This window comes from Dunckerocampus dactyliophorus, chromosome 1 (assembly GCF_027744805.1).
Source record: "Dunckerocampus dactyliophorus isolate RoL2022-P2 chromosome 1, RoL_Ddac_1.1, whole genome shotgun sequence".
Taxonomy (NCBI): domain Eukaryota; kingdom Metazoa; phylum Chordata; class Actinopteri; order Syngnathiformes; family Syngnathidae; genus Dunckerocampus; species Dunckerocampus dactyliophorus.
The window spans coordinates 33,221,575-33,247,243 of NC_072819.1; the positions used below are offsets into that span (position 1 = coordinate 33,221,575).

Here is a 25,669-nt window from a genome sequence, read left to right on the forward strand (position 1 = left end):
TTACAAGTAATTGTTACTTGTTTCCTGTAGGGGGCGATGATGCCGATGTCTTTCGGAGAGATGGTTGCCATGCCCTTTTTGCCACCAGTCTGCAGTAGTTTTTTCACATAGTGCATCAGCACATCCACCTCCGCTCTGTTGAAAAACGAAGGGCTGGTGGCCTCTCGTTCATCGATGCCTGTCACCCCATGGAAAATCACAGGGATGTCCTAGCACAGGATGTCAAAGAAAGTGTCACTATTTTGCAGGATGTTTTGATTTCCACCTATATGTACCAGTGTTGAGAGTAACAGCATTGTTTTCCAGTAACGAGTAGTCTACTTACTATTTCAAACGTTACAACGCTGTTACCATAACCAAGAGTCAGATGTGGCACATCTTTATGCACCGATATCTCACAGCTGTCAGCTGCTCACTGCCTCAGCCAGGCACAAAAGAACTCTTACATAGGCACTACTTCAACGTCATTGATGTAAAAGGCAAGAACATACATGTGAAGAGTTTTTGCATCCGTTGTGAGTAACTATCTCATGAAACATCTCTCAAGAGCACACTCGACTACAAAGTTAAATCCAAATTCTTGTATGTATTGGAAGATCTGGGTCTGGAAGGAGATCCGCTAGGACAGTGGTTCTCAACTGGTTAGGTTGTGGGACCCACCATCACCCTTCAATGACAAGCGGCAAGTTTTCCACTACACTATGAGATCAATAAATGTTTTCAACTGGAATTCATTCATCAGAGTGTGGGATATGGGATTTCAGTGTTCCCTCTGTTTATCCTTTTTTTTGCAAGCAATCAAAGTATCAGAAAAGTCCTAACTGGAAAAGGGAGCGTTACCTTTTTTTTCAGGTGTTCCCAGTTGCAGAAGTAGTTGCGTTTCATTTCATTGGCGCAGACCTGGAGCTCTCCGTCATAGAAAAGCTCGTTGGGAATTTTCAAAATGGCTGGATGGGACCTGACAAGACAACAATAATGACTGAAGGATGAGTCCAGAAAAAGGCAAAAACAAGCCTGATTTCCATCTTAATAACACCTGTAATTGCACAGCAATTTGGTGACAAAGTTGTTGTCGAACACATCATCCTTCTTCTGGTACAGAGACACACTTTTCATCATTCTTTCCAAGAGGGAAATGCCTGCAAACAGCAGAGAACCTTTTACCAGTGGTGAATATAACAGTGCCGGAATATAATGCATGCCTACTTGTGTAGTCGGCTAGCAACTGACAATTAGGATGCATTTCCCCCCTCATAAAAATGCCACTGAAGACTCTTACCCATTCCAAATTTTTGAGCAAGGGGAGATGAGACAATTGGTCCAAGCTGCTTGTGATCTCCAGCCAGAACCACCTGGCCAGACTTTGGGTCCAGCAGCCCTTGAACACAATCAGGCACAAATCAAACAAAACACATGAAGCAAGTTCAGTGAACTTTCACGGCTGCTTCATTTCTTTACCAGCCAGTGGGATTAAACATTCAGTCTCCGTGGCATGTCCGGCCTCATCCACAAAAAAGTGAGTGAAATGACCTTTGGGGAGATTTCCCGTGACCAGCCTGCAGAGAGCAGAAAGTACATAGTGACAGGATAAAACAACTCTTGATTAGGTTCACCTGCACAATGAGTGAGAGCCAATTCATAACAACAGTATCAAAGGCTTATTTTAGTTTGCTTCTTTTTTTGTTTGTCATAACACTACAGTTCTTCACCACTAATTGTACCCAACAAAGCATCTGGTGAGTGCATATCTAAAAAGAATGCACATAGATTTTAGTGTCATTTACATCAACAAGTGAATCTTTTACTACCTTCCAGCAGTGATCAGAGTGGTGACAATGACTCTATACTTCATCAGGTCCTCTTTGGGAGGAAAAATGTAACACTCCCCTTCCAGGTTACAACATTCCTGTGAAGTCACCACAATGAATGTGCACACACAGAGACTGGACCAAACAGAGTAATTCAACAGGCGTAAATCACAACACAGCACAGTGAGTCAATTTCCGTATTAGTGTGATGCTGCGTGCTGATATCCACTAGAGGTCACTAAAAGTAACAGAAAAATGTTAGACCACGCAACTAACTCATTTATGTTAAAACAACATTCTGATGTCCACTAGAGGTCACTCATGTTAACAGAAAATGTTAGAACAAGCCATTGAAACATCACATTGTTAGCATGGCCTCAGCAACTGATACAATATAGCTTTTGGTTCTCACCGCTGACCTTTAGTTTCACAGGGACACATTGTGGGTCACGGCTACAGGCGTACATGCGGTACAAACAACGCTTATCCACATGTTCTGAAATCTTCTCGCAGAGAAGATCGGTAGCACTGTTGGAGGGAGCGCAGGCTAAAATGTGGCAATGTGGCTGTGTCTTCACAATCTGCTTGATGGCCTCAACCAAAGTGACAGTTTTGCCTAAAAGGACAAAGAACCATCTGAGAGCGGACATCCTGAAATCAGGAGAGAAACACCTGTGTTTTACCAGTGCCGGGTGGTCCAAACACCAGGTATGGAGCAGGTTTAGAGGTGCCCGCTACGATATGACGCACGGCTTTAGACTGCTCTGGGTTGCGCTCCAACTGTATGTCATAGAATCTACACAGCAAATAAGAGAAGATAGTGATGATCTCAGACATTTACATTCCAACATACTTTATCAGTGGATGAAAGAATAAATGGTGTCTTACAATAATCAACAACAATATTTGATGATTTGATTCGACTATCAATCTTGCCATTGAGTCCCAAAAAATGTCATGTGATCAAGATTGTATCATCCTGACTACAAGGGGATGACCACGGCTGCTGCCGAGTATACATTTTTACATAGAATCTTTGTTTTGCTATAAATAGCCTATTTTGATACAGAATCCATCTAATTTGTGTTAATAAAGAATTGAAAATGACGTGCGTGTTTAAACAGAAGACCAATACTTACTACACATTAATAAAATCACCAACTGCAGTTACCCAATCCAAAGGAGCTGAGTGAGTAGTGAGTATCTTAGTAGATTTATTGCTACCGCTACTTAAACTGAAAAGATGACCCCAAAAAAGTGAAGTGCAACTTGTGTGAGCAGCTTCTTAAATATCACGGGACAACAAACAACATGGCGTATCATTTTAAATGGGTATGGCTGTTGGAGAAATTTAATTTTATATCCCGACTGTGGATTCTAATCCAATAAATTAGGCTGCTAACAGAATTTTGGCATGTTACTGTTTTTCAAGCCATGTTGTTCCTATTTTATGTGCACTTTTCTGATGGGTGATATACCCATTTGCCAAAAGTGACCACATTTCAGTTTTGTTCATCATGCTTTCTGTGTTACTAAATAAATAAAGGTACTGTTGTTGCACTCCCACCATGTTTATTTGTTTATCTTCAGTGTTTTAGAATATTTTCTTTGACGGTGGAGAAAGGCACAAATGAGATCTGTTCATTTGCAGGAATTACCATTAGCTGTACAAGTATCTATTCTCAACCTGAAATAAAAAAGTCTTTTATGCATTGTGCTTGTTTTAAAATGAACAAAGTCAAAGTGTAAAGTACACAAAGTAAGGTATAAAGGCATGCTTGGATGAATTTTGGTGTGGAAGAACAAAACCATGTCAAACACCTTTGGGATGAACAGAGATTGTGTGCTAGGAAGCCCTCTCTCTCTGTTCTTAATGAATGGACAAAACATTCCGACTCACTCGACCATTGTAGCAAGTCTTCCCAAAAATAGGATTGTTAAAACATATTCATCTATTCTTCAAGTTGTTTCACTTTTGTCCAAGTACATGCCGTGAAAAGACAAAGAATCCCATTTTTCTGGAGAAATTTGTGCATCTCACCTGAGTGTGGGAAGTTCAGGAATCTTCAAGTGGTAGCTCCTCTGTGGGAATAACACCTCTCTAAAGGTTGCAAAGTCTACCGCTCTGTGCTGCACACGCAGCATCAAACGATTGATTGTGAACTCCACGTTGAACTTCATGCCGTCGATAAACTTGTCCAACAAACTGCACGCACATTTACAGAGGTAAGTAAATCTGTAAGTGTTTCTGGTCAGATCGTTTAAGTAAGTATCTTACTCTGAGTGAAATCCCAGTTTGACAGAGTCCCTCTCTACTTTGTGGACATAACCGCAGTACTTCACACATGTTTCTTCTTGGGGGTAAACCATCAGCTTATCCCCTCGCAGCACTGAAGGGCGGTTCTCAGAGAGACCAGGGATCTGGAAGGTGAAACAAGTAAGTCTAAAGTCGCTCATATCAGGTCAATTTGAACATATTTCTCTTACTGACAATGACAGCCTGCTATGGCATAAAGGGGTATTGTTGGTCTTAATCACACTGGACACTCAGAGCTTGAATGCTTTTGCGATCAAACACGAGACAAAGGCTATGACTGATGAAACGCCAATCTGGCAAAACCAAAAACGTTAACGAGTAGATGTACTCAAAAATAAAATGTACTCCATGCTTCAGTTTTAATGTTTAAGTAACCAACTACTTTTTACAAATTGTGAGTTTTAAGATTGTGAACATTAAAAGAGTGACTCTTCTATTCTTACAGCTATACTATATACATAGAATTGCAGTTCCATTATATTTTCTTGTAATCTATTTATCTACAACAGCCTGCCCTAATAGATTGCATTCAAGCTGCAAGAGTTCACCATATATTCAACACATTCCAGATTTGTTTTTATCACACAAAAATATAAACAATAACCCATAAAAGTCACACAAGTTAACCTTCAGAATGAGCAGCTTCTTGTTGTATCGATCTCTTTCCATGGTGGCGAATTTCATTTGACTGTTCGGTATGAAGTATCGCCTGATGTCCACTTCCATCTGATGCTCCTCCAAATACAACATCAGATGGAACTTGTCAGAGTAGTTCTCAAAAGTCAAACTGCATTCCAGCGTTTCTCTTCTAGAACAAAAGGCAAATATTAATGTGTACGCTTCTTACAGTGCCCTCCAGAAATATTGGAACAATGAGTTCAATTCCTTTATTTTTGCTATAGACTTAAAATACAGTATTTGGGTTCGACATCAAAAGACAAATACGAGACCAGAGAGCAAAATTTCAAGTTTTATTTCCAGGTATTTACATCTGGATTGGATGCACAGCTTAGAAGATAGCATTTTTAGTTTGAACCCAACCATTTTTCATATGAGCAAAAGTATTGGAACATATGACTCACAGGTGTGTTTTCTTGGCCGGGTGTGGCATGTCCTATTGCATTGCTTATTCGATCAATAAACAGCACTGAATGTCTACACTCAGTTTCAGATTGGTTAGGATTGGTTTCGCCTGTTTAGACTTAATTTAAAGGTGAAAACAACATGAATACCAGAGAGCTTGTCTATGGGTGAAAAACAATCAATTGTGAATCTCAGACCAGACGGAAACTCAACCAGAACTATCAAACAAACATTTGTCATAGCCACTACAACCATTCGGAATGTCCTGAAGAACATAAAAGCACTGATGTACTAAGTAACAGATATCACACAGGTAGACCAAAGAAAACATCAGCATTTGACGACAGAAACGTTGAGAGCTGTAAAGAAAGATCCTAAAACAAATGTTAGTGATATTAGCAACAACCTGCAGAGAACAGTCGTGAAGGAATCACTATCTAATGTGCATAGCAAACATCATGAAGATGCACACCACGCACGACCAAGAAGAACATAGGAAGGTGCAGCTGGAATCATGAAGTCTTCCACAAACAGTAGATAGTGATACCTTCACTCTCGCCCTCTGCAGGTGGTTGTTAATGTCACTAACAGTTCGAGGGTTTTTCTTTACAGCTCTCATGTTTCTGTCATCAGCTGCTGATGTTTTCCTTGGTCCCCCTGTTTGATGTCTGTTACGTAGTACACAAGTGATTTCTTTCTCTTGAGGACACATCAACTAAACACATATGTCACATGTTCCAATACTTTTGGAACAAAAGGTGCCATCTTCAAAGTTTTGCATCCAATCCAGTAAAAATAACACACACACGTCAATCGATTAAAATATTTAATCGTGACAAATCACATTGTGTCCATAGTTAACTCATATTTAAATCACATTTAATAGCAGATAAAACCAACTTTTTATCTATAATAAGTAGGGATGAAAATGTCTGTGGTAAAATACACAACTACATCAAATTTATGTAAAGGGATATACATTTTGGAAATATGGGTCATTATTTTATTAAAACCAATATAGTTAGAAATCGCGCAGTTTTTTAATGTTTAATGCGAGCACCAATTTTTCCCATTGTTTGACGGTCCTTGAACGCACCTTCTACGTTCTCCCATGCTGCACAGATACGACTACTATACTGTATTTTTACCCTTTTTCTTCACCTCATATTTGGTCCCAAATTCTGATTTTATGTGTGAACGCATAAAGGTAAGCTCTGATGACTTTATTGAGTGCTAATGTGAATATTTTGGGTACACAACCTCTCTGAAAAACGAAGTTTAGGCTCATACTGGTGGATGGTGGTTCTGTATTCATTTAGTGCTTTTAATTTGATTTGTTCCTGTCATAGTTTTGCACAATCCATAATAAATAAGATAAATTAGATTGCTATAACCTACGTATGTTTTACTCATATGTTGGAAATGCTTCCCGGAAACTAGCGCGCTGTTAATACAGTACTAGCGTGTTAGTTAATGCAGTTGTCATTGACACTAGCCCCCAAAAAGCTGTCATCAGCTGTGACGGTAACGAACAGCTCCTAGCCCAAATTTTAGCTAGCAATTCGAAGCAAAAAAAACCTGAAAAGAGACCGCTCACATCTAAAAAACACTTGTTAGTTGGGACACTGGTATGCCAAGGTACCTCTGTATGAATGACAATAAAAAAAATGCCTGCAGTGCACCAGTAACTTCTCTTCTCTCAAAAGCGACGTACTTCGTGACAACTCAAGTCACAGCGACACAAATAACTTTGGTCTTGTCATTTGCCAGGGCTTTGAAGCTAAACTTATCATTCAAAATACCCTTTTCTTTGACCATTTCTGCTCAATATTTGTTCCCGCACACACACACACACACGCACACACACACACGCATATACAGTATATACATATACATATGAAAAAAGACCTTTTATCAGAGTGAGTGTCATTCTTCAGAGACTGGATTAGGCTGGGCATGTCTCCTGGGATTCGATAGTACTTAAGTGGAGTTGCATTTTTTAGTTGATTCTTTGACATCCTGGAAATCAAAGCAAAGCAAATCACAGTCAGACAAAATTACAAGGAAAATCTATGACAAGTTTAGCTGGAAATAATATTAGAAGGTATTAGAAATATTTAGAAATATTGTAAAGCATTGGAAAAACCTGAATGTATGGCATTTTCTAAGAATTAATTGTTAAAATTGTTCTACTATGCATTTTGTTTTATGAAAAGCAGACATGCATTTTTGTTGCTGTACCGAACAACAAAAACTACCGTAAATACAGTAGTGTGACCTACAATGTTATTAAAAAGGTGCATGTGATGGATGAAGGCGTAGTACATGCAGCGGATGTGGTCTCAGTATCTCTGCAGGAAATAATGTTTTTTTTCCTATGAGTTTATTCATCTTAATAACTGTAAATTGCCATATATTCTCATGGCTTGCAATATCTCATGACAAATTTTTCACTTAAAAAAAGTTACGTAATGTTGCAGCTCTAATGTGAGGTTAGCTTGATTACCCTTCAGGTGGCTGCCCCATGAGGATCTTGTATTCCGACACAGGTAATTGGGCAGGAAGCGAGCGTTTGAAAGGTGCAACAGGTTTCAGCTCCATTCCCAATGTGGTCACATAATGAACCTGAATATAGCGCACAATATGGAATGAAGGGGAATCCAAGTCTTGCTTAAATTCAAAGGCCAACGTCGCTGGGTAGTTACCAGCGCACTTCAACTGGTATAGAACTTGGATTTCATAGGTGTCACCTGCAACATAATGCATACATTCTTAATACTTGGTTATTGTGACAATAATTCTCTCAGTAGAGATATGCTCTCATAGTCCAAAACATTGGGTACACCTGTACAATCATCCACGCTTATCCTGTTCAGGGGACGCAGGGAGCTGGAGGCTATCCTAGCTAATGTTGGAAGAAAAGCAGAATACACCCAGGACTGGTCACCAGTCCACCACAGGGCACATATACAAACAGAAAACCATTTACAGTCACCGTGTGGGAACTGAACCCACGCTGGCTACACATAAGTCAGCCGTGTGGGTGGGGTCACTGATATTGTAGTGGTTCAAATAACTACAAATAAAACAAAATTTTTCATCAATTTGAGGTAGAATAGTTTCACACCACTTCACATTATGACTACAATGAGAAACATTCACTCACTGACAATATAAAGTGAACATTAGCATTTTTGTAGTAGCCAAATGTTTATTAAATCAAGCAGGTGTACCTAATGTTGTGGCTAGTCAGTATAAACAATTTATTAAAATAGTAGTGGCCCTCGGGTTACGGCGTTTCGAGTTTCTGCCTTTCGTGGTAAATATGGTTTGTTATAACACATATATAATGTGTCCATTATGTCATTTGACTTATATTAGATACTGTATACTGTAGACACACATGCCTATGTATTTCTGCTAGTGTACATCCTAATGTCACACTGCCTTCAGAAGAGATAACTGTGATGATATGATTAAAATGCTCAAGGTTAGAAACCTTGCGTCACCAAAAGCAAATTCCTGATGATGGGCTGTGAGACAACCTTCTGCCTGTACATCCCTTACTGATAAAGTTTGAATAAATATGCTCCTGTCCCTTCCATCCGGGAGACGCTCATGTCAGACTGCAATGGTTTTTGGTCGACTGTCTCTTTTGTCATAGAATAACTAAGACATTTCTCTGCAGGCCATCCTTTCAGGTTGTACTGATTTGTCACACTTGCTAGCAAGTCTTTCTAAAATTTTGTCTTGTACACAGTATTGAGTAAAATCAAACAACCTTCTTATCACATCGGACTCTGACCACCTCACCATCCTTACTTACAGTATACTTTTGGGTCACACTGCAGCCTTTGACACCATAAGCCACGCTATCCTCACCCCTGCGTTTCATCCACCCTCAACATCACCGGAACTGCACTCTCCTGGATTCAGTCATATTTCACAGACTATCATCAATTCATCCACATGAACCAATGCTCATCCTCCACTACCCCTCTGTTCCAAGGTGTCCCCCAGGGATCGGTGCTTGACCCCCTCCTCTTCATCCTATACTCGCTTCCTCTTAGTTGCATCATCCGCCATCATGGTCTCCAGTTCCACTGTTATGCCAACGATATATGTCCATATATACACTCCTGATCAAAATGTTAAGACCACTTGGAAAAATTTCAGTAATTTACATTTTGCACTGGAGGAGGTTCTAAATAGACCCGCATGGGCATCAAACGGCAGCTGGCTATGTGGAGATGTTGCAAGGGGCATCTCTCATCCCTCATAACTTTATCCATCCATCTTCTATACCGCTTCTCCGCTTTAGGGCCGCGGGGGCATGCTGGAGCCTATCCCAGCTGACTTTGGGCGACAGGCGGGGTACACCCTGGATTGGTCGCCAGCCAATCGCAGGGCACATATAGACAAACAACCATTCACACTCACATTCATACCTATGGACAATTTAGAGTCGCCAATTAACCTAAGCTGCATGTTTTTGGATGTGGGAGGAAACCTGAGTACCCAGAGAAAACCCACGCGCACACAGAGAGAACATGCAAACTCCACACAGAAATGCCCAAGGGACAATCGTCTTCCCGATCTCCAGACTGTTACTGTGTTGGCCAACATGCTAACCACTAGACCACCGTGCGGCCCCCCTCTTAACTCACCTATTGATTTTCTGCCTTTAGTTCAATTGTTTATTTTATAAATGGATGGTACTGCTTTATTGTGAGTTCCTTGAAAAGCACTTCTAAATAAAATGTATTACTATTATTGTTAAAACTCAACTTACATCACAGTCTAGGAAAGAACTGGTACGTAACCTGAGGACCATGTGTATTTATTTTTTTTTACCTGGTTTGAGCACAAGTGGGTTTTGTCTGGTGACTTTGTTCTCATCACTGAGTGTGAAGCAGCTGAGTTTGTGCAACACAGTGTAGCTGGTAAAATGCACAGTTTCAGTTCCAGAGTTTTCTACAGTTAGATTCACCACACACTGTTGAAAGAGGCATCACAAATAAATAGTTGTTGGTTTGGCTGCATTCCATCACTGAGACCACACCAGAGCAATTTCATGAAAGATACCTCAGTTTTTTGCAATTCTATGAAAAGTGATCCGTCATTGAACTGATGTTTTGAGGTGATGACAATGCCATTTTTATCTGCAACGTAGTGAGCCCTGTGGGTGAAAAAAAAAAAAGTAATCAAATTACACTGTATCATTGAAGACAATGTTGCACTTTAATTTTTTTTTTTTTTTGGCAGTACAATGTCGTAACTTTTGATGTAACAAATAATTTTGGTTATTATATAAAAAAAAACACCAAGCACCCATTTGTGAACTTAGCTTTGTTTAGCTTTGTTTTCTTCATTGCAATTAGGAGTATCCTCTGCTTTTCGCCAGTCCCTCACAAGTTTCTCGTTCACTCCAAACTTTCTGCTGCTCCATTACAGTTTTCAGCTGCATATTCCACTACTTGCACCTTGTAATCTGCAGAATATGATTTTCTTTTTGGGGGTATTTGTGGCGGTCTTGTTATGGCAATTTTAACCAATCAGAGGCGCCGATTATGTCATTTTTCGTAGCCGTATCAGAGCAAACATGGCGGTGTACAGTAGAAGCAATCACAAGCTTCTTGCCATGCTAACATTCCCATGCCATTCTTCCAAAATAACAGCATGCTTGTGAAAGTTGTCCCACAAGGTAGAGGTTCGATCCTTGGCGGTGGCTAGCCATTTAACGAGCGTAACGGAGTTAACAAAGTTTTCCAAAAGCTCTGTTTTAAGGACAAAAACTCTGTATATGTGTGGATTTAGGCCAAAATGCATAAAAAACATATGGTGTTTTAAAATACAGTCAAACCTGTCTATAGCGGCCAGTAAAGGGAAAGGGCAAAAGTGGCCGCTATAGGCAGGTGGCCGTTAGACAGGTTGGTGGCCATTTTGAATTTGTGTGCGCACATATTAACATGTCTGTGATTAGAAGCTTGTTGTGTTTGCAGATACATATAATTATACTGTTACATGTTGACAAGTAGAGGGCACTGTGGGACTGCGGATAAAAGTTGTAAAGAACTACTAGGTTAATAAACCGCTGTTAATAAAGCGATTAAAGTGCATCGGCGACGTGAGTCTCTCCTTCCCTACAATAAGGGGCATTACAGTATTGACCAGTGCACATTGTCTCACACCAGGAAATAAACGGTGTCACTGTCTGCAACAAGCTCCAAAGAAGATGGCTTTTTTTATGTCAAACTGACAGTTTGTGTGGATCTTGTGAATGATTGTGACTGAGCTAGGACTCAGTAATTAAGTCTACACACAACGGTTTCATTGCTTAAAAAAAGAAAATTTTTCGTGCATGAAGCTTCTGCTTGAGTCGGCATTTTGGCCACTATATGTGGTCAGATATTGACCAAGGGATACAAAATGGGTGGCCGCTGGCCGCGTTAGACAGTTGACTGCTATACACAGGGTCTACAACACGTAAATTTTCTGCGGGGGATTTTTCAGTGGCCGTTATAGGCAGGTGGCCGTTCTATACAGGTGGCCGCTAAGACAGGTTTGACTGTATCTGTATTCATGTGGACAGGGCCTCAGTTGTCTTTATAAGTTCATGTTGACATTGTACATTTTCAGTGGTACAGGAGTCATAGGAGTAGCAGACACTGGCACACAAGCCTATTGTGAAAAAAACCCATACATAAGTTGCTCCGTATCACAAGTCGCAGGACCAGCCAAACCATAAAAAAAGTGTGATTTATAGTCCGGAAAATAGGATACTAATCAATGAAATAATATGCAGCAGGCCAATACAAAACAAGCTATGAGCCGAAAGTGACCTCCGCGCTGTACCATGGAGACCTTGGATTAGGCCGAGCTACTTGCCATGATTATCACTACATTATAAGTACCTGTAAAAAGCATCTCAAATTTCAGCCCTTCCCCACTAACCAAAACAGTTTGTCTATTTTTCCTCTGTGCGCATGCTTATACAAACAATAAGTGTTACCCATTTGTGTCCGGGTGTATTGTTTGCTTGCCTGTGTGGACGATCAGTCCCTTTGTTTTTAGATTCATTCATAATATTTCCTCTATGTACCAGCAGGCCCTTCCTTTGTGAAAAGCAAGGCACCTGCTAGAACAGCCAAAAGGTGCTTCAGGTTATAAAAAGTCAAATTTTCCCTCAGGAAAAGTCTAACCACCCATGAGTAAACACCACTCCTACAGCCAATAAAGGCAGAGGAAAGTCTGGATGCTATTGTACTTGGAATGAAACAAGTTGCTTGGCACAAGGCTCAGGGGGGTGACTCAAGGCTAATCCCTCAGTGCAATCGCACCGTGGCGTGTCAACAACATCTTATCTTCATATAATCCATAGTCATTTTGATATCACATTCATAAATCTGCTCGTGTCTTCTATAAAAAAAGCAAACTTGTCTGAAACACTGAGGTTTTTTTTACGGCTCGTATCATTGGGTCATTACCTGTTTTTCTTGAGTTGTTCCACAAAGAGCATGGCACATTTCTTCTTTTCTTCGTCTGCGGACATGGCAGGCTGATCTGGAGATGGAGCTGGAGATGGATGGGCTGCTCCATTCAAGGCCTCCTGTACTCTAGGCCTGTTGGGTGTGTACCACTGGTCTACAAGAAACCCTCTCGCCTGTGCACAGCATCAACAGTGGACGGACATCATGTTTTTTATGTACCTGAGCTTCATTGCAAACCAGTCTATCCATTTACTATACTGCTTATCCTGGTCAGGGTCAGAGAAAGCTAGAGCCTATCCCAGCTGATTTAAGGTGGGAGATAGAACTTCAGTCAAACACAGGGTTGCAAAATGACCAAATAATGGAACATCTTCCTGTTCACAACAAGAGAGTGACATAGACATTTGAGATAGTTAGCTCACTAGTAGGGCTAGGCGATATATCGATATTTACTTTAAGCACAATATCAAAACCAACCATATCGTTGCTATCAATATAGACTGGATTTGCGCTGTATCTCCCTCATCCCTGCATGCAGGAGGGAGGGAGGAGGGGCAGAGCAGAAGCCAGTCGAAGCGACAGCGTCTGTGGTGGAAGGATTAGTCAGCAAGGAATAAGCGATAGCTCAATAATGTGGAGGTACTTCGAATTCAGAGCATAAAAAAAAAAAATTTCACCACCTTAAAACTTGGCACAAACTCCAATATGAGGAATGTGTGAAGCTGAGCGCTGTCTGCCGCACTCCTGTTGTGTTCCTCATGAAAGGAAAAGCAAAGTGGCGTGCTGCTATAAAGAGGTGTCCTATCGCATTTCTAAGATATGAGCTCCGTTGCAACAGTGGAAAAAACGGCTTTAAAAACCTACTAAAACGATGGACTCGCAATGTCCAGCGAGCTTTGCAGTCACAATTATTTACGACAAACTCTACCACAAACAGTTGCTAAGCCTGATGCATTTGACAGGTTGGTGTTCCTAGCACAAAATAATAACATGCTTGGGTCTTCTAAAAATGTTTACCTAAAAAAAAATACTACTGTTCAATTTAAAGTGTTTTTGAGTTGCTGACGTTTTAAAATTCCTGGCACTCTTTCATATTTTGTTCTTTTGTTATTAGCTGAGGACTTGAGCATAGCTAAAGGTTTGTTATAAAAAAAGATTACATTTGACTTTTTCTATATTAATTTCAAAAGCGGAATGGCCTACTTTATCTAAGCGGCTATTTTTTTATGTGCACACTGCATGAAGCTTTAAAATTTCAAAAAACATTCTCATGTCAAGTATTTAATTTAATAAAACAACTTGACACATATACAGTATTTGGCTTTGATTTTGTCTAAACTCACTTATTTACTTGATATGGGGATATATATCGTACATCGATATTCAACCAGCCCTACTAACTAGCAACGTAAGATCAGCTGAAACTTTAAAAGAGAAACTTAATTCAACTGCTTATCACTTCTCGATTTTATGTAACTGTCAGCATTTCCTATTTAAAGAATGGTGTAAGATACCAAGACCTAAAATGTGCTGTACTACAGTAGTTGACTCTGTTTACAGAAACACCCTAAGTGGGCAGAAATTCTGGTTTTGATTTGACAACGCTTTCACTTAGAAGCAATGAGTCATAATGCAAATCTCCATAAAGTATAGGTTTCCAAAGTACTTATGAAAGGACTTCAAAGAAGCATTGTGACCACATTGGGTCAATCCAGACTAGATTGAGAGGAGGATATAACATACAATATATGATTCCAAAGGGTCCATTTATTTTTTCTCAAATTCCGTTTCATTTTTTCCAAATTACGTTGTTTCCGTTTTAATTTTTTTAATTCAGATTTTGACATTTTACACTTATTTTTACCAGCATAGAGCGTGTGCTTTTTGGGTTAGTGAATAAAATGTCAATTAGTTAAATGCAAAAATGTACTTATTCAATACATCAATTGACAATTTTGCCAAGTAATTGAGAAATTGATGTAGCTTGGCTAAACTTTGTAATGGGATGTCAGCCTCTGTGTGCCTGCGCACGCAACACAAATTATTAATAGGCCTTAATAGGCCTCAAAATCTGCCTTTGCTACCTTAAAGTTAAGGCAAGAATATAACTCCATAGAAGTGCACCTCCAAAAAAAATATTTGAACCGCGACAATGCCGCTTGTTGTGGCACTTTGACTAACAAGTAAAGTTATGGTTTGCTCATGAAGCCAACACCACAAGCCCAACCTTGACCAAGAGCCACAAATGTAGGGGTGTACAGTATATGTGTCCAAAGTGTGGCTCAGGGGCCATCAGCAGCCCGTGGCTCATTTGTCATCGCATCACTGCAGAAAGAAAATCAAATTTGTTTGGCCAGGTTGGGCTTCAGGGGAGCTTGGTCTCAAAAGGGTCAGTGACCACTGGCTTTATTTACACAGTTTGGCATGGGGCAAATGGCACTCTTATATTTTGAAGGCCGGAAGTATGTTCTTGTGTTCTGTGTGTGTTGAGAAAGTCTGTTTACGGCTAAAATGAGCTTAGTGCAAAAATAAAACTGTTTCTCATCTTTTTTCACTCAGAACCTGGACGTCGTCATTGCGCATTGTAAAATGCTCCTTACATAAAGCAGTAAAACATAACGCAGTGAAAATATACTCATCCAGCCCGAGTCGCACACACACAACCGCACTAGCATGCTAAACTCAGCTAACCCTGCTAGCGTCCATTCACGCTTCCTAAGAAAAGGTTCCGCCAACTTTCGCCGGTGTTTAACACCATTTCAACATTCAGGAGGGGGTGGTTTAGTGTTTGCAATGACATTCCGCCACGATTGAGCCATCCGCCGGTGAAATACTCCCCCACACGAACGTTCCTTCTCCTCACGATGACAACATTCATTCACATTATGTCAATGGATCCCACATTAAACTGTAAATTCTGTTTTTATTGGCCAAGTCCGTGATTCTGTTAATGCGGATATCATAGGGCCCTACATTTCATATAGGACAATTGTAGTTTTACATGCAGAAACCAATTTGAAAACTAAATAACGAATGAAAGGGTTATTTAACATTTAACATAACTTTTACTTTGATTAAAGACTCATGTTGACAAAGACGGCAATGAGGTTTCAGAGAGGGGAGGGGAGGATAGAGCCACACAGACACCTTCCTACTTTAGTATTTCTCACCTTCTGTATTAAAGTCCTGGCACTTACAGCTTTGTTTGGCTCCATGGCGGGTTATGGCCGTGATCAATAAAAAAGGCAGACACTTGTGGTGTAACTGTGTTAGCAAAAAAACTACAGAGTCAACCGCTGACGTCAATATAGACGAGCAATGCTGCTGTGGGACAATAACTTACAGGCAGGGGTTGAAAGCACCGAACAGACGTTTTGTAATAAAGACAAGTTGTTAACACAGTTGGACTCACACAATGTATTAAAAACATGACAATACTGAGTCACTAACACGTGGGATTCTTTGTTTGGGCTCGAGTCCGCGGAATAATATTGCAGCAAACAAACTAGTTTGTGTAACATTCTCAAAATATGAGCTTGCCAAATGAATGTGCCTTACAGCAGTGGTTCCCAAATGTTTTACAGTCACGAACCCCTTCAGACATTTGACCTGAAGCCATATACCCCCTATTCCTGCACACTTAAAAACAGAAACCTTTTTTTATCTTAATTAACTTGAAATATTGACCATAATACATAATTAGTTAATGAATTTTATAGTAATTGCGGGTCAAAAATGTGTATTTTGCATGGTCACATTTTGATAAAATTTCACATGAGTGCTGATACATAGATTAATACTGTATGATGTCTGTATGAAATTAGAAGTCTGACGTTGGCATCCTTCCGTTTGAATAGGTTGAATTTGAGCTTCCCTTTATTGTCCACTCATAATGGCTATGGTTTAAGTATGCATATTAATTTAATACCAAATTAGGGAAAAGTTTAACAATTATGATAAATTGTTAAACACAAACTGTTGTGTCTCTTTTAAAGAAAAAAAAGATTTTTTTTTTTCCTACGTTGCCTAGGCCTCTCGGGACACAGGCATGTCTCTCCTGTAAGAGATCCGTGGTCCCACAATGTTTGAGAACCCTAGTATAAAAAATGACATATTGCCTAAAAAAGGTCAAGTCTTCTTGCAGGAAACTCTGGCTTTAAACTCTGTGAGAGAATAAAGATCTACGTATTCAACATTGCGGGACTCCAGTTGTCGTTTTGAAATTTGAGATTCCACTGAAGAGACTTTGACTATTCCAACACTGGGAAGCTGAAAAGTCTTGGTAAAAGGTACTGACCTTTCAGACCTTTCACTGAGTTTTTGATGTGCATCAGAACTACAACACAGACTGTGATCCACACCCCTCTAAGTCAAACTTGCAACTAACCCTTCTTCTGGACGAAGGACACTGCCAAATCTTGTTGAAAGTCTCTCAAAAAGTCCATATTTTTATCATGTAGATGTACTTAGCCTGGTGTTCTAATATTACTGTCCAACATGAATTAGCACGAATGATAAATGATACTGAGAATACGACGTTTAAGTTAGCTTTCGATTCGGCGAAAATTAAGGTGGAAATGACGTAATGAGCAGTGCGAGTGTTTGTCCTGATGGGCTGTTTTTTGTGACACTTAATGTGAAAACATATCAGATGAGACATTGCATTTACTAGGAAACATTGCGTGGAAGCATTTGAATCACAAACAAACTTCAAATAAAGGTAATAATACTTTTAGGGCAAAGGTGCGAAAAGAATGAACATACCTTGGAATTGACGTAAATGTAATCTCTTCCCACTTTAATTTTTTTTGACATTTTCAAGCCAAAGAGGACACTGCTAAAGTTTGGAACTTTGGTCTGATTCCTGAAATGTACAAAACAGAAGATATTCTGAATTAGATTGAAAGGCGTAAAGAGACATACTAGGCTATCACATTCTAAAGCAGACTAAAAAGCGTATAGAGACATAAGAAGCTACCATAACACTTACACTGCTTTGAACTCGTTGTTGTAAATGTCCTTCAGTTCGGCTCTAGCTCTAATGGCTGCTCGGTCGGTATCCCTCAGAAACCCGAAGAACCGGAGCCCAACTTCGCAGCCTGACTTCTTCCGTTCTGACATTTTAATGTCCGCCGTCAGTCGAAATATTAAGTCGTCTGTCTTGTCTCAGATGCGGATGCACTGAAATCCCATGTCGCTGTCATCTACTCAGATCTACAGTTCAGCCGACGAGGGCGGTGCTAAACAGTGACGCTGGGATTGGTAGATGAGCAGTGCAGTCTCGGTGTCAAAAACAGGCGCACCGGTCATGTGCATCACCTCATAGCGGAGTAAACGAAACTTAATCACGAAAACAAAGCAAATGAAATGCAGTAATAACAGCAATGGTAATAAAAAGTACATGACAAATAGCTTTTAATATGTCATGTAGCTGACTCATGCAGGGGCAAAATATTATTCTGCTATTTATATCGCCTCAAGTTGTAAAGTGAAAGTAAAATGGATTATACAGGAAACAGAAGTAAAAGCAGAGGAGAAAATGGGTGGGGTTGTCAGCATTTCTAAAAGATTAAAAAAATCTGTTACTGATTACGGAGAAGTACACACTAACAAAGACAAATGCTAAACATGATAGAAGCGAAGATATTTGTTTTTACAATCATTATGTGACAGAAAAAGTCTCAGAGCACCTCTTTAATCAGTGAAGACTAAGACTGAATCCTAATTCTACCACTTAGCCCAGGGGTCACCAACGTGGTGCCCGCGCGCACCAGGTAGCCCCCCACGACCACATGAGGTGCCCGTTGTTTTGGTAAAACAAGCATATTTGATCTGTTTGGGTTGAAATAAGGTATGAAAATCATTTTGACAAAAATGAGTAGCTCGTGGCCATTTTCATTTTCTAAAAGAAGCTCTCGCAAGAAAAAACGTCGGAGACCTGTGCCTTAGCCCTTCCCTTTCGTCTTACCCCTTCCCCTACTCCTAAAAACCGAGGGCTAAGGGGAAGAAGCCACTAAGAAATGGGACACCACTTGATTCTTATTACGTCATCACCCTTCACAGCTTGCTGGCTGTGACATAGGCAGATGAGATAATTAAATGGTTGTTTCTTTCCTGTAAATCCATCCCTTATTGAGCCTTCTCTTTTTAACACTATCCTTCTTTAATAATCTACATAGTCAATTTTACTACATAAATCCTTTCCTCTTATAACCACACAGTTTTTTATTGACTCATCCCTCAATAAAGACTATTCACCACCCTTTAATAACACAATCTATCTTCCTCACGGTATCTTTATCGACTTACTCTTACAACTTAGGAATTATTCAACTACTTTAATTTCTGTCTATTCAAACCTTTACAAACGACTAACAACTATCTCATATGAGATAGTTGTTAGTTGTAAGAGAAAAACATGACTTACCCACTCTTTATGGAAGACGTCTGAAGAATTTATTAAGCTTGAACTACTTTATTTTTGAGCTTCAGAATAATACAGTAACATTCAAATGTTACAATTTTTATACAGGTATATTGTAGCGACGGGTATATTGTATTGCTCCCAGCTGCTGTTTCGTGTCTGAGCTATAGGGGGCAGTCGGGTTCAGCATGTTGGTTGGAACAAGCGTTTGGAGGAAAAAGGTGTAGATTAAGAAGAGAAGGAATCGTTGCTGCTTTTGCACACATGTGTAGCAAAATGCTCCTGCAGATCTGTAAGTGCCGTTTCTGGTTCTGAAAATAAATGGCCAACTGAAACAAGCCATCCTGACGTGCAATTATTCAGCCGCCATTACAATATTATCAGAGGTGAAACTCACAGAGGGAAAATTACTCCTTATAAGCACTGCGTACGACTAATGGCTTAGAACCGATCAAGATCCTTGCTATAATGGATCCTAGTCCCATTCGTGACACCTACGTGTTGGTCCCGATGTGCTGGAGGTCACGGATAGCATAGGATGTGATAACCAATATTTAATTGACCCTAATGTAAGCTCCCCTGGGGATAGACCAAGCAGAGATATTGTAGTTATCGTCTCAGTCGAGTGCATCCGCCGCCAAAGTCCAGTGGTCTGAAGTGACACGACAGAATGGTCTCTGTGAGGTTCAAGAGTCTCCTATTCGGCCCAGCACAACCCTAACTATAATGCATACACTACTGATCAAAATCTGAAGACCAGTTGAAAAATTGCAAGAATGTACATTTTGCACTGTTGGATCTTAAGGAGCTTCTAAATAGAGCTTCAAAATGCAAAAACAAGAATTGGGAGTGAGACACAAACAAATTGATTAAGCAATTTATTGCAAACAGGCATTCAAGTAAGATGGGCTGTTTATCAGCTGATCAAAAGTTTAAGACCATAGCTCAAAAATCGACAAAGCCCCCTAATATAGAAATAAAATGTTTGAAAAAAGGACTCAATAATGAGGAGCTATGCCATTCTTGTTAATCACCTGAAAAGTTGGTTTGGACATGCTTGATGCCGGTGTTTCCAGGAGGCTAGTGGGAATGTTGCTCCAGTTGGTGAAGATGGCTACACGGAGGGCATCCACTGTCTGGAACTGATGTTCGTTTTTGTAAACTTCCCTTGCCCTCCATCCCCAAATGTTCTCAGTTGGATTTAGATCAGCGGAACATACTGTACAGGACGGTCCGAAAGAGTGAGGTTGTTCCTCTGGAAGAAGTCCTTTGTCAGGCGGGCATTGTGAACTGCAGTGTTGTCCTGCTGAAAAACCCAGTCATTAACACACAGACGAGGACCTTCAGGGCCTGCACTCGGCACCAGTAACAACCTTCATTTGGGCCGAGGATGGTCCAGTGTCTTGACAGACACAGATCGGATCCTCTGGCTCAGGGCCAATGACATTTTTTTGGGTCTACCCCTTGACTTTTTTGTTCCATATCCCCCAGGGCGCTAATGACTGTCTTACTGCATCCAACCTTCGAGCAATGGCGTGCTGCTAGTGGCCATGCTTATGCAGCTCAACAATTGGACCGCGTTCAAACAGAGAAAGCCCTTTTGCCTTTGCCATCAAGAGGTCATGACAGTGTGAATACCTGACGGAAAATGAAATTGAATCAATTTTTTTGCCAAGATTTTGACTTTTAAGGCCTGTGGTCTTAAATGTTTGATCAGCTGATGAACAGCCTACTTCACTTTAATGCTTGTTTGCAATAAATTACTTACTCAAAATGTTTTTGTCTCACCCCCATTTCTTCTTTTTGCATTTTGAACCTCTACTTAGAACCTCCTTAAGATCCAGCAGTGCAAAATGTAAATTCTTGCAATTTTTCAATTGGTCTTAAGATTTTGATCAGGAGTGTATGCACTGTTGTACACCAAGAGAAAGACCACCCCACTAATATTGTCCTCCCTACGATCCAACTTGGTGACATCAACGCCAGCTGCAAAGCAGATCAGACAATGAACGACACTAGGCACAAATCCTAAGCGACCTCACCCCCAACAGACCGGACCGCAAGGGTTTTCGCCGGATATTCCGGTTTCCTCCCATATTTTAAAAAAAACATGCATGTTAGGTTAATTTGCGACTCTAAATTGTCCATCGGTATGAATGTGAGCGTGAATGATTGTTTGTCTATATGTGCCCTGCGATTAACCGACGACCAGTCCAGGGCGTACCCCATCTCTCGCCCGAAGTCAGGTGGAATAGGCTCCAGCATACCCCTGTGACCCTCATGAGGATAAACGGCATAGAAAATAGAAGTGGCATAGTGCATGAAATTACTGCCAGGCATACACAGGCACTCGTGGCTCAAGAGTCAACTGACTCATGATAGACCATAAAAGATCCAAATGAATGAAATGAAACCTAACTTTTATTTTGTGCAATCTGAGCATTTAGATAACATAACAGCATGACCTACAGTAGTTCACATGACTATACGTTGTTTTTGAATGGAATTATGACAGTTGGGCAACATTCAGACAATATTTTCTTAACCCTCAAATTTACTACTCTGAACACATTTGTGGAAAAAAATGTAATATAGTCAAAAATTGATATTTTGTGTTTTTTCTGCATTTTTTTTCTCCAAACTTTTTCATTCCATCATTTCAAGGATTTTAATGCTTTAAATTCCATTTTGATTATTTGAAATGTTTTATTACACAAAAAAACACTTTCCTTATAATAAAGAGGGTGATGGTGTCTGGGTGGTGATTAGAGATTTGGATATGTCCAAGATCATCATTTCCGGTGATAAGTCACTACTTTTTTCTCAAACCTTGAACCCTGTGGATTATACAGTGGTGCAGCTAATATCTGGTCATGTTCTAATCTCGTGACATCTCGTATACTTCAGAACTACTACTGATTGTTTAAATAGGTATTTCAGAAAACACTATTACTAAGATAGTCCATCATAACAGCAAAAAAAGTCCAGGAAACAACCAAAAAAATCCTCTGCGTTTGCTAACCCTGTCGGGTTGTCCCGGGTATGCATGCAAACACTGCAGTTTACAGTCAGCAGCAACAAACACAATTTATACTCAAATCAAATGTAAAACTTTGTTGGATTTGGATTATTCAATAAACACCAAAAATATACTGTCACGATTGCAAAGCCTGTTGTCAGGCTTTGGCGTATGCTTGGATCCCAAGATGCGAGAGCTGGAGATAGGATGTAACAATCTTTATTACAAAAAAGATAATAAATGATACAAAAATACAAAGTACAACTAAGGAACAAAGTACAAAGCAAAATCACCCGGAACACTCACGGGGAAAATCTACGAAGAAAACTGAAAGAGCTACCAAAAAATGGCAGAGCTAGCGAGGCAAAAGTCAAAACACAAAGAGCACTGCTGAAAACCAAGCAGGCGTAGCACAACAGAAAAAGGTAACTCACCGCTGCTGGAGAGTGCCTGGCAGGGTTACAAGGGATAGCTAGAGCTAACACACAAGAAATGACAGTAGCGAAAAACAGATAGTCTACTGTAGAAAAGGGGGACCGGAGGGTGTGTTCCAACTATCAAATCAAATCAAATCAAATCAAAGTTTATTTGTATAGCACCTTACAACATCCCAATGGTGCCCAAGGTGCTTCACAAGAGTAAAAAACAGGTTATAGCAAATAAGAACAGGGTAAGATTGATAGAATAGATAGAATAAAAACAAAATAAAAACAATAAAAATACAAGCACAGAATCACAACTAAAATACATATAATCATCATGTGTCATAAGCCAGTCTGAATAAATGAGTTAAAAAAAAAAGACTTAAAAACTGAGAACTCTGTAGTAGTAGTGCAGGTGGAAGGGAGTTCCAAAGTGTGGGGGCAAACGCAGCAAAAGCGCGATCCCCCCATTTTTTGTATTTCATCCTTGGGACTTGTAATGTTGTGTGTTGAGAAGAGCGCAGGGCCCTGGAGTGGTGACGGACAGTTAAAAGCTCAGCCAAGTATGCTGGAGCAAGGCCATTAATGGCCTTTACCACAAATAAAAGGACTTTAAAATGTATTCTAGACTGTACCGGGAGCCAATGGAGAGAACGGAGAAGTGGAGTGATATGGGCGTATTTTGGAGCATTAGTAAGAAGGCGAGCATCTGCGTTTTGTACCAACTGGAGCTTGCGGAGGAGGGACTGATTTACTCCAGTGTAGAGGGCATTACAATAATCAAGCCTTGAGCTGATGAAAGTATGAATCGCTTGATAAAAAGGGCTTCTGTACTTGATAAAAAGGGCTTCACCTTTGCCAGGAGCCTGAGGTGGAAGATACTTGCTCTGACCACAGAACTAATTTGCTTAACTATCATAGAATCACACTCCTCAGCCTCCCTGGTAATGTCTATTCAGGGGTTCTGGAGAGGAGGATCCGCTGGATAGTTGAATCTCGAATTCAGGAAATTCAGTAGTTAGATTTTTTTCAACCGACACCATAAAGAATCTTGAGACAAAATGAGGCAATATATTTTTGGCGTCCTCTCGCCTCTTCTCGGAACCGCTCTGGTAAGTTCGCTTCATTCGAAGTAGCTTGTCATGATCTGTTGTGCTGCTCTGCTGCCCCCTGTCTGGGTTTGGCGGCACTGCACTCCGGGCAGGCCTGGGAGGAGCCACCTGAGCACACCTGCAGCCAATTTGCCAGCCACTTGTTAAGCAGCACAAGCTTGTCTAATCATTGCTAGATTGTTCCTTGCTACTCGCCTGTTCCATGTTTATGTCAGCTTTGTGTAGTTCTTGGCTCGTGCTTACCTTCTGGTCAGTTCGTGTTTGTGAGTATTGTTACCTGCTTGGCTATTCCAGCAGTGGTGTTTTCTGTTGTACTTTCCTACCTATGTCCTGCTAGTTTTTTGCAGTGATTTTTCATTCTTGTTTCGCCAGCCTGGTAGTTCCGCTGTGCATTTTTGTTTTCTATTTTTCCCTGCTAGTCCATGTAAGCAGAGCCATTAGTTTTGTATATTTTTTCCTGTGGCTTGCCCCGTGTTTTCTGTTGTACTTTGACCTTTTTGTGTTTTTCTCCTTGTGAGTCACTTTTTAATAAACTTTTGTTAAATGGACTTGTCTCTCCTCTGGTAGGCTAACTCAGTGCTTCTCAAATATTGGGGCTGGTCCCCGGGGGGGCGCTTTGAACTGCAGAGGCGCGTGAGAGGCAGGGAGGACTGTCAATATTAGTGCAGATCTGCCAACATGTCTGAATTTGTTGTACTCGGCATACAATTTAAGTCTGAATACACTTGTATGCTTCACTGCTCTCCATTTTTTTTGCATTTTGCTGGTTTCAGTTTCGACTTCAGTGTGTGCAGTACAGATAAATAGATATCAGTTTCTCAATAGTATTTCAAATCGGGGCGTGCATTAAAACATGTCTGTCCCCCAATGAGGCAATGACAGAGAATAATTGAGAGCCACTGGGCTAACTGGAGAATCTAAATTGTCCATAGGTGTGAATGTGCCTGGTGACCAGTCCAGGGTATACTCTGGCATTCCTCCCAAGTTTTGGATGCAAAATAGAGAATCAGGAAAATAGTTGGATCCCTCATTATTGTTGCATTACATGTGCAAGTTATGTGTCATTAGCTCAACAAGGAGAATGTATAGACCTTCCATCCACACTGCTTCCTATAACATACGGTGAGGACTTACTAATTTGAGAGCCACACAGTCCTACTCTCTAGGCTCAAATTATAATCAAGACCATAAGCAGGATGAAGCTGATCTGGGGCTCCTGATGTCAGCGGACCCGAACCTTAACCCACCGTCTGCTTCTCCTGAGCCACGTCTAATTTGAACTGAATGACCTGGTATAGGGGTATCAATAAAAACATACATTTCTAATGTCTTGTGTATATCACATTTTCACAAGTTATGAAGCATAATCTCACATACACGCACACACACCCTCCAAATTATTTGAATGCAATTCTGATCTAATATCTTGAAAACTGAAGCCAATTTTTTAAAAAATGTTATTAATGACCCAATTCTGGTACGATTTAGCTACTCTCCTTTCTGAGGCTTTTTCCTTGTAGACCAGTGTTACCGATAAACACAGAGAAGACACAGTATTCAACAAGCAGACTAAGAATAAAGAAAATTGGGGAGGACATCCTCCTGCAGTGGAGTGAAACAGGCTTGATGAGATGGCCTTGAGCCTCATATCAACTAAACATTCCAATGAAGTCAAGGCACCCAAATGGACGTTTGCCTGTATAGTCTGTGGTTGTACCTGAACTGAAACATAGCCTTCATTTTATATTAAATGGCCATAGGATGGGAATTGACTGATGAGAATTTGCCGGCATACATATCATTTGTTTGAAATTACATTTGGTGTTATAATCAAAGACTTCTTTTGGAAATACAAGCCCAATGTCTTCATGCCAGTCAAGACAGAATATCGCATCTGTTATGAGAACAGGCACCACTACGGAATGTCATGTTCTGTTCAGGCCTTCATTCTAATTTAGCTGAGTCACAACATGTCTGTAAGGACTCAAAACAAA

The 25,669-nt window shown here is 40.3% G+C and overlaps 1 protein-coding gene across 2 annotated transcripts in view; it reads right to left on the bottom strand.

The window, feature by feature from the left end:
- Positions 1-17,913, bottom strand: part of LOC129186768 (putative helicase mov-10-B.1) — a 22,273-nt gene extending 4,360 nt beyond the window's left edge. The window contains exons 1-18 of one of the 2 annotated variants that reach the window (XM_054785495.1): positions 17,689-17,913; positions 17,463-17,562; positions 12,696-12,871; positions 10,294-10,387; positions 10,063-10,204; positions 7,715-7,958; positions 7,117-7,227; positions 4,753-4,930; positions 4,087-4,229; positions 3,850-4,014; positions 2,492-2,604; positions 2,228-2,424; positions 1,809-1,906; positions 1,459-1,556; positions 1,280-1,378; positions 1,037-1,139; positions 841-958; positions 18-209 (exon numbers count right to left, since the gene is read on the bottom strand). In XM_054785495.1, coding sequence (XP_054641470.1) covers positions 18-209; positions 841-958; positions 1,037-1,139; positions 1,280-1,378; positions 1,459-1,556; positions 1,809-1,906; positions 2,228-2,424; positions 2,492-2,604; positions 3,850-4,014; positions 4,087-4,229; positions 4,753-4,930; positions 7,117-7,227; positions 7,715-7,958; positions 10,063-10,204; positions 10,294-10,387; positions 12,696-12,871; positions 17,463-17,562; positions 17,689-17,819 — 2,502 coding nt within the window. In that variant the 5' untranslated portion in view covers positions 17,820-17,913. Of the gene's footprint in view, positions 1-17; positions 210-840; positions 959-1,036; positions 1,140-1,279; positions 1,379-1,458; positions 1,557-1,808; positions 1,907-2,227; positions 2,425-2,491; positions 2,605-3,849; positions 4,015-4,086; positions 4,230-4,752; positions 4,934-7,116; positions 7,228-7,714; positions 7,959-10,062; positions 10,205-10,293; positions 10,388-12,695; positions 12,872-17,462; positions 17,563-17,688 lie in introns of both variants that reach the window. The other variant, XM_054785408.1, reaches the window with a different exon arrangement.
- Between the last annotated feature and the right edge of the window lie 7,756 nt (positions 17,914-25,669).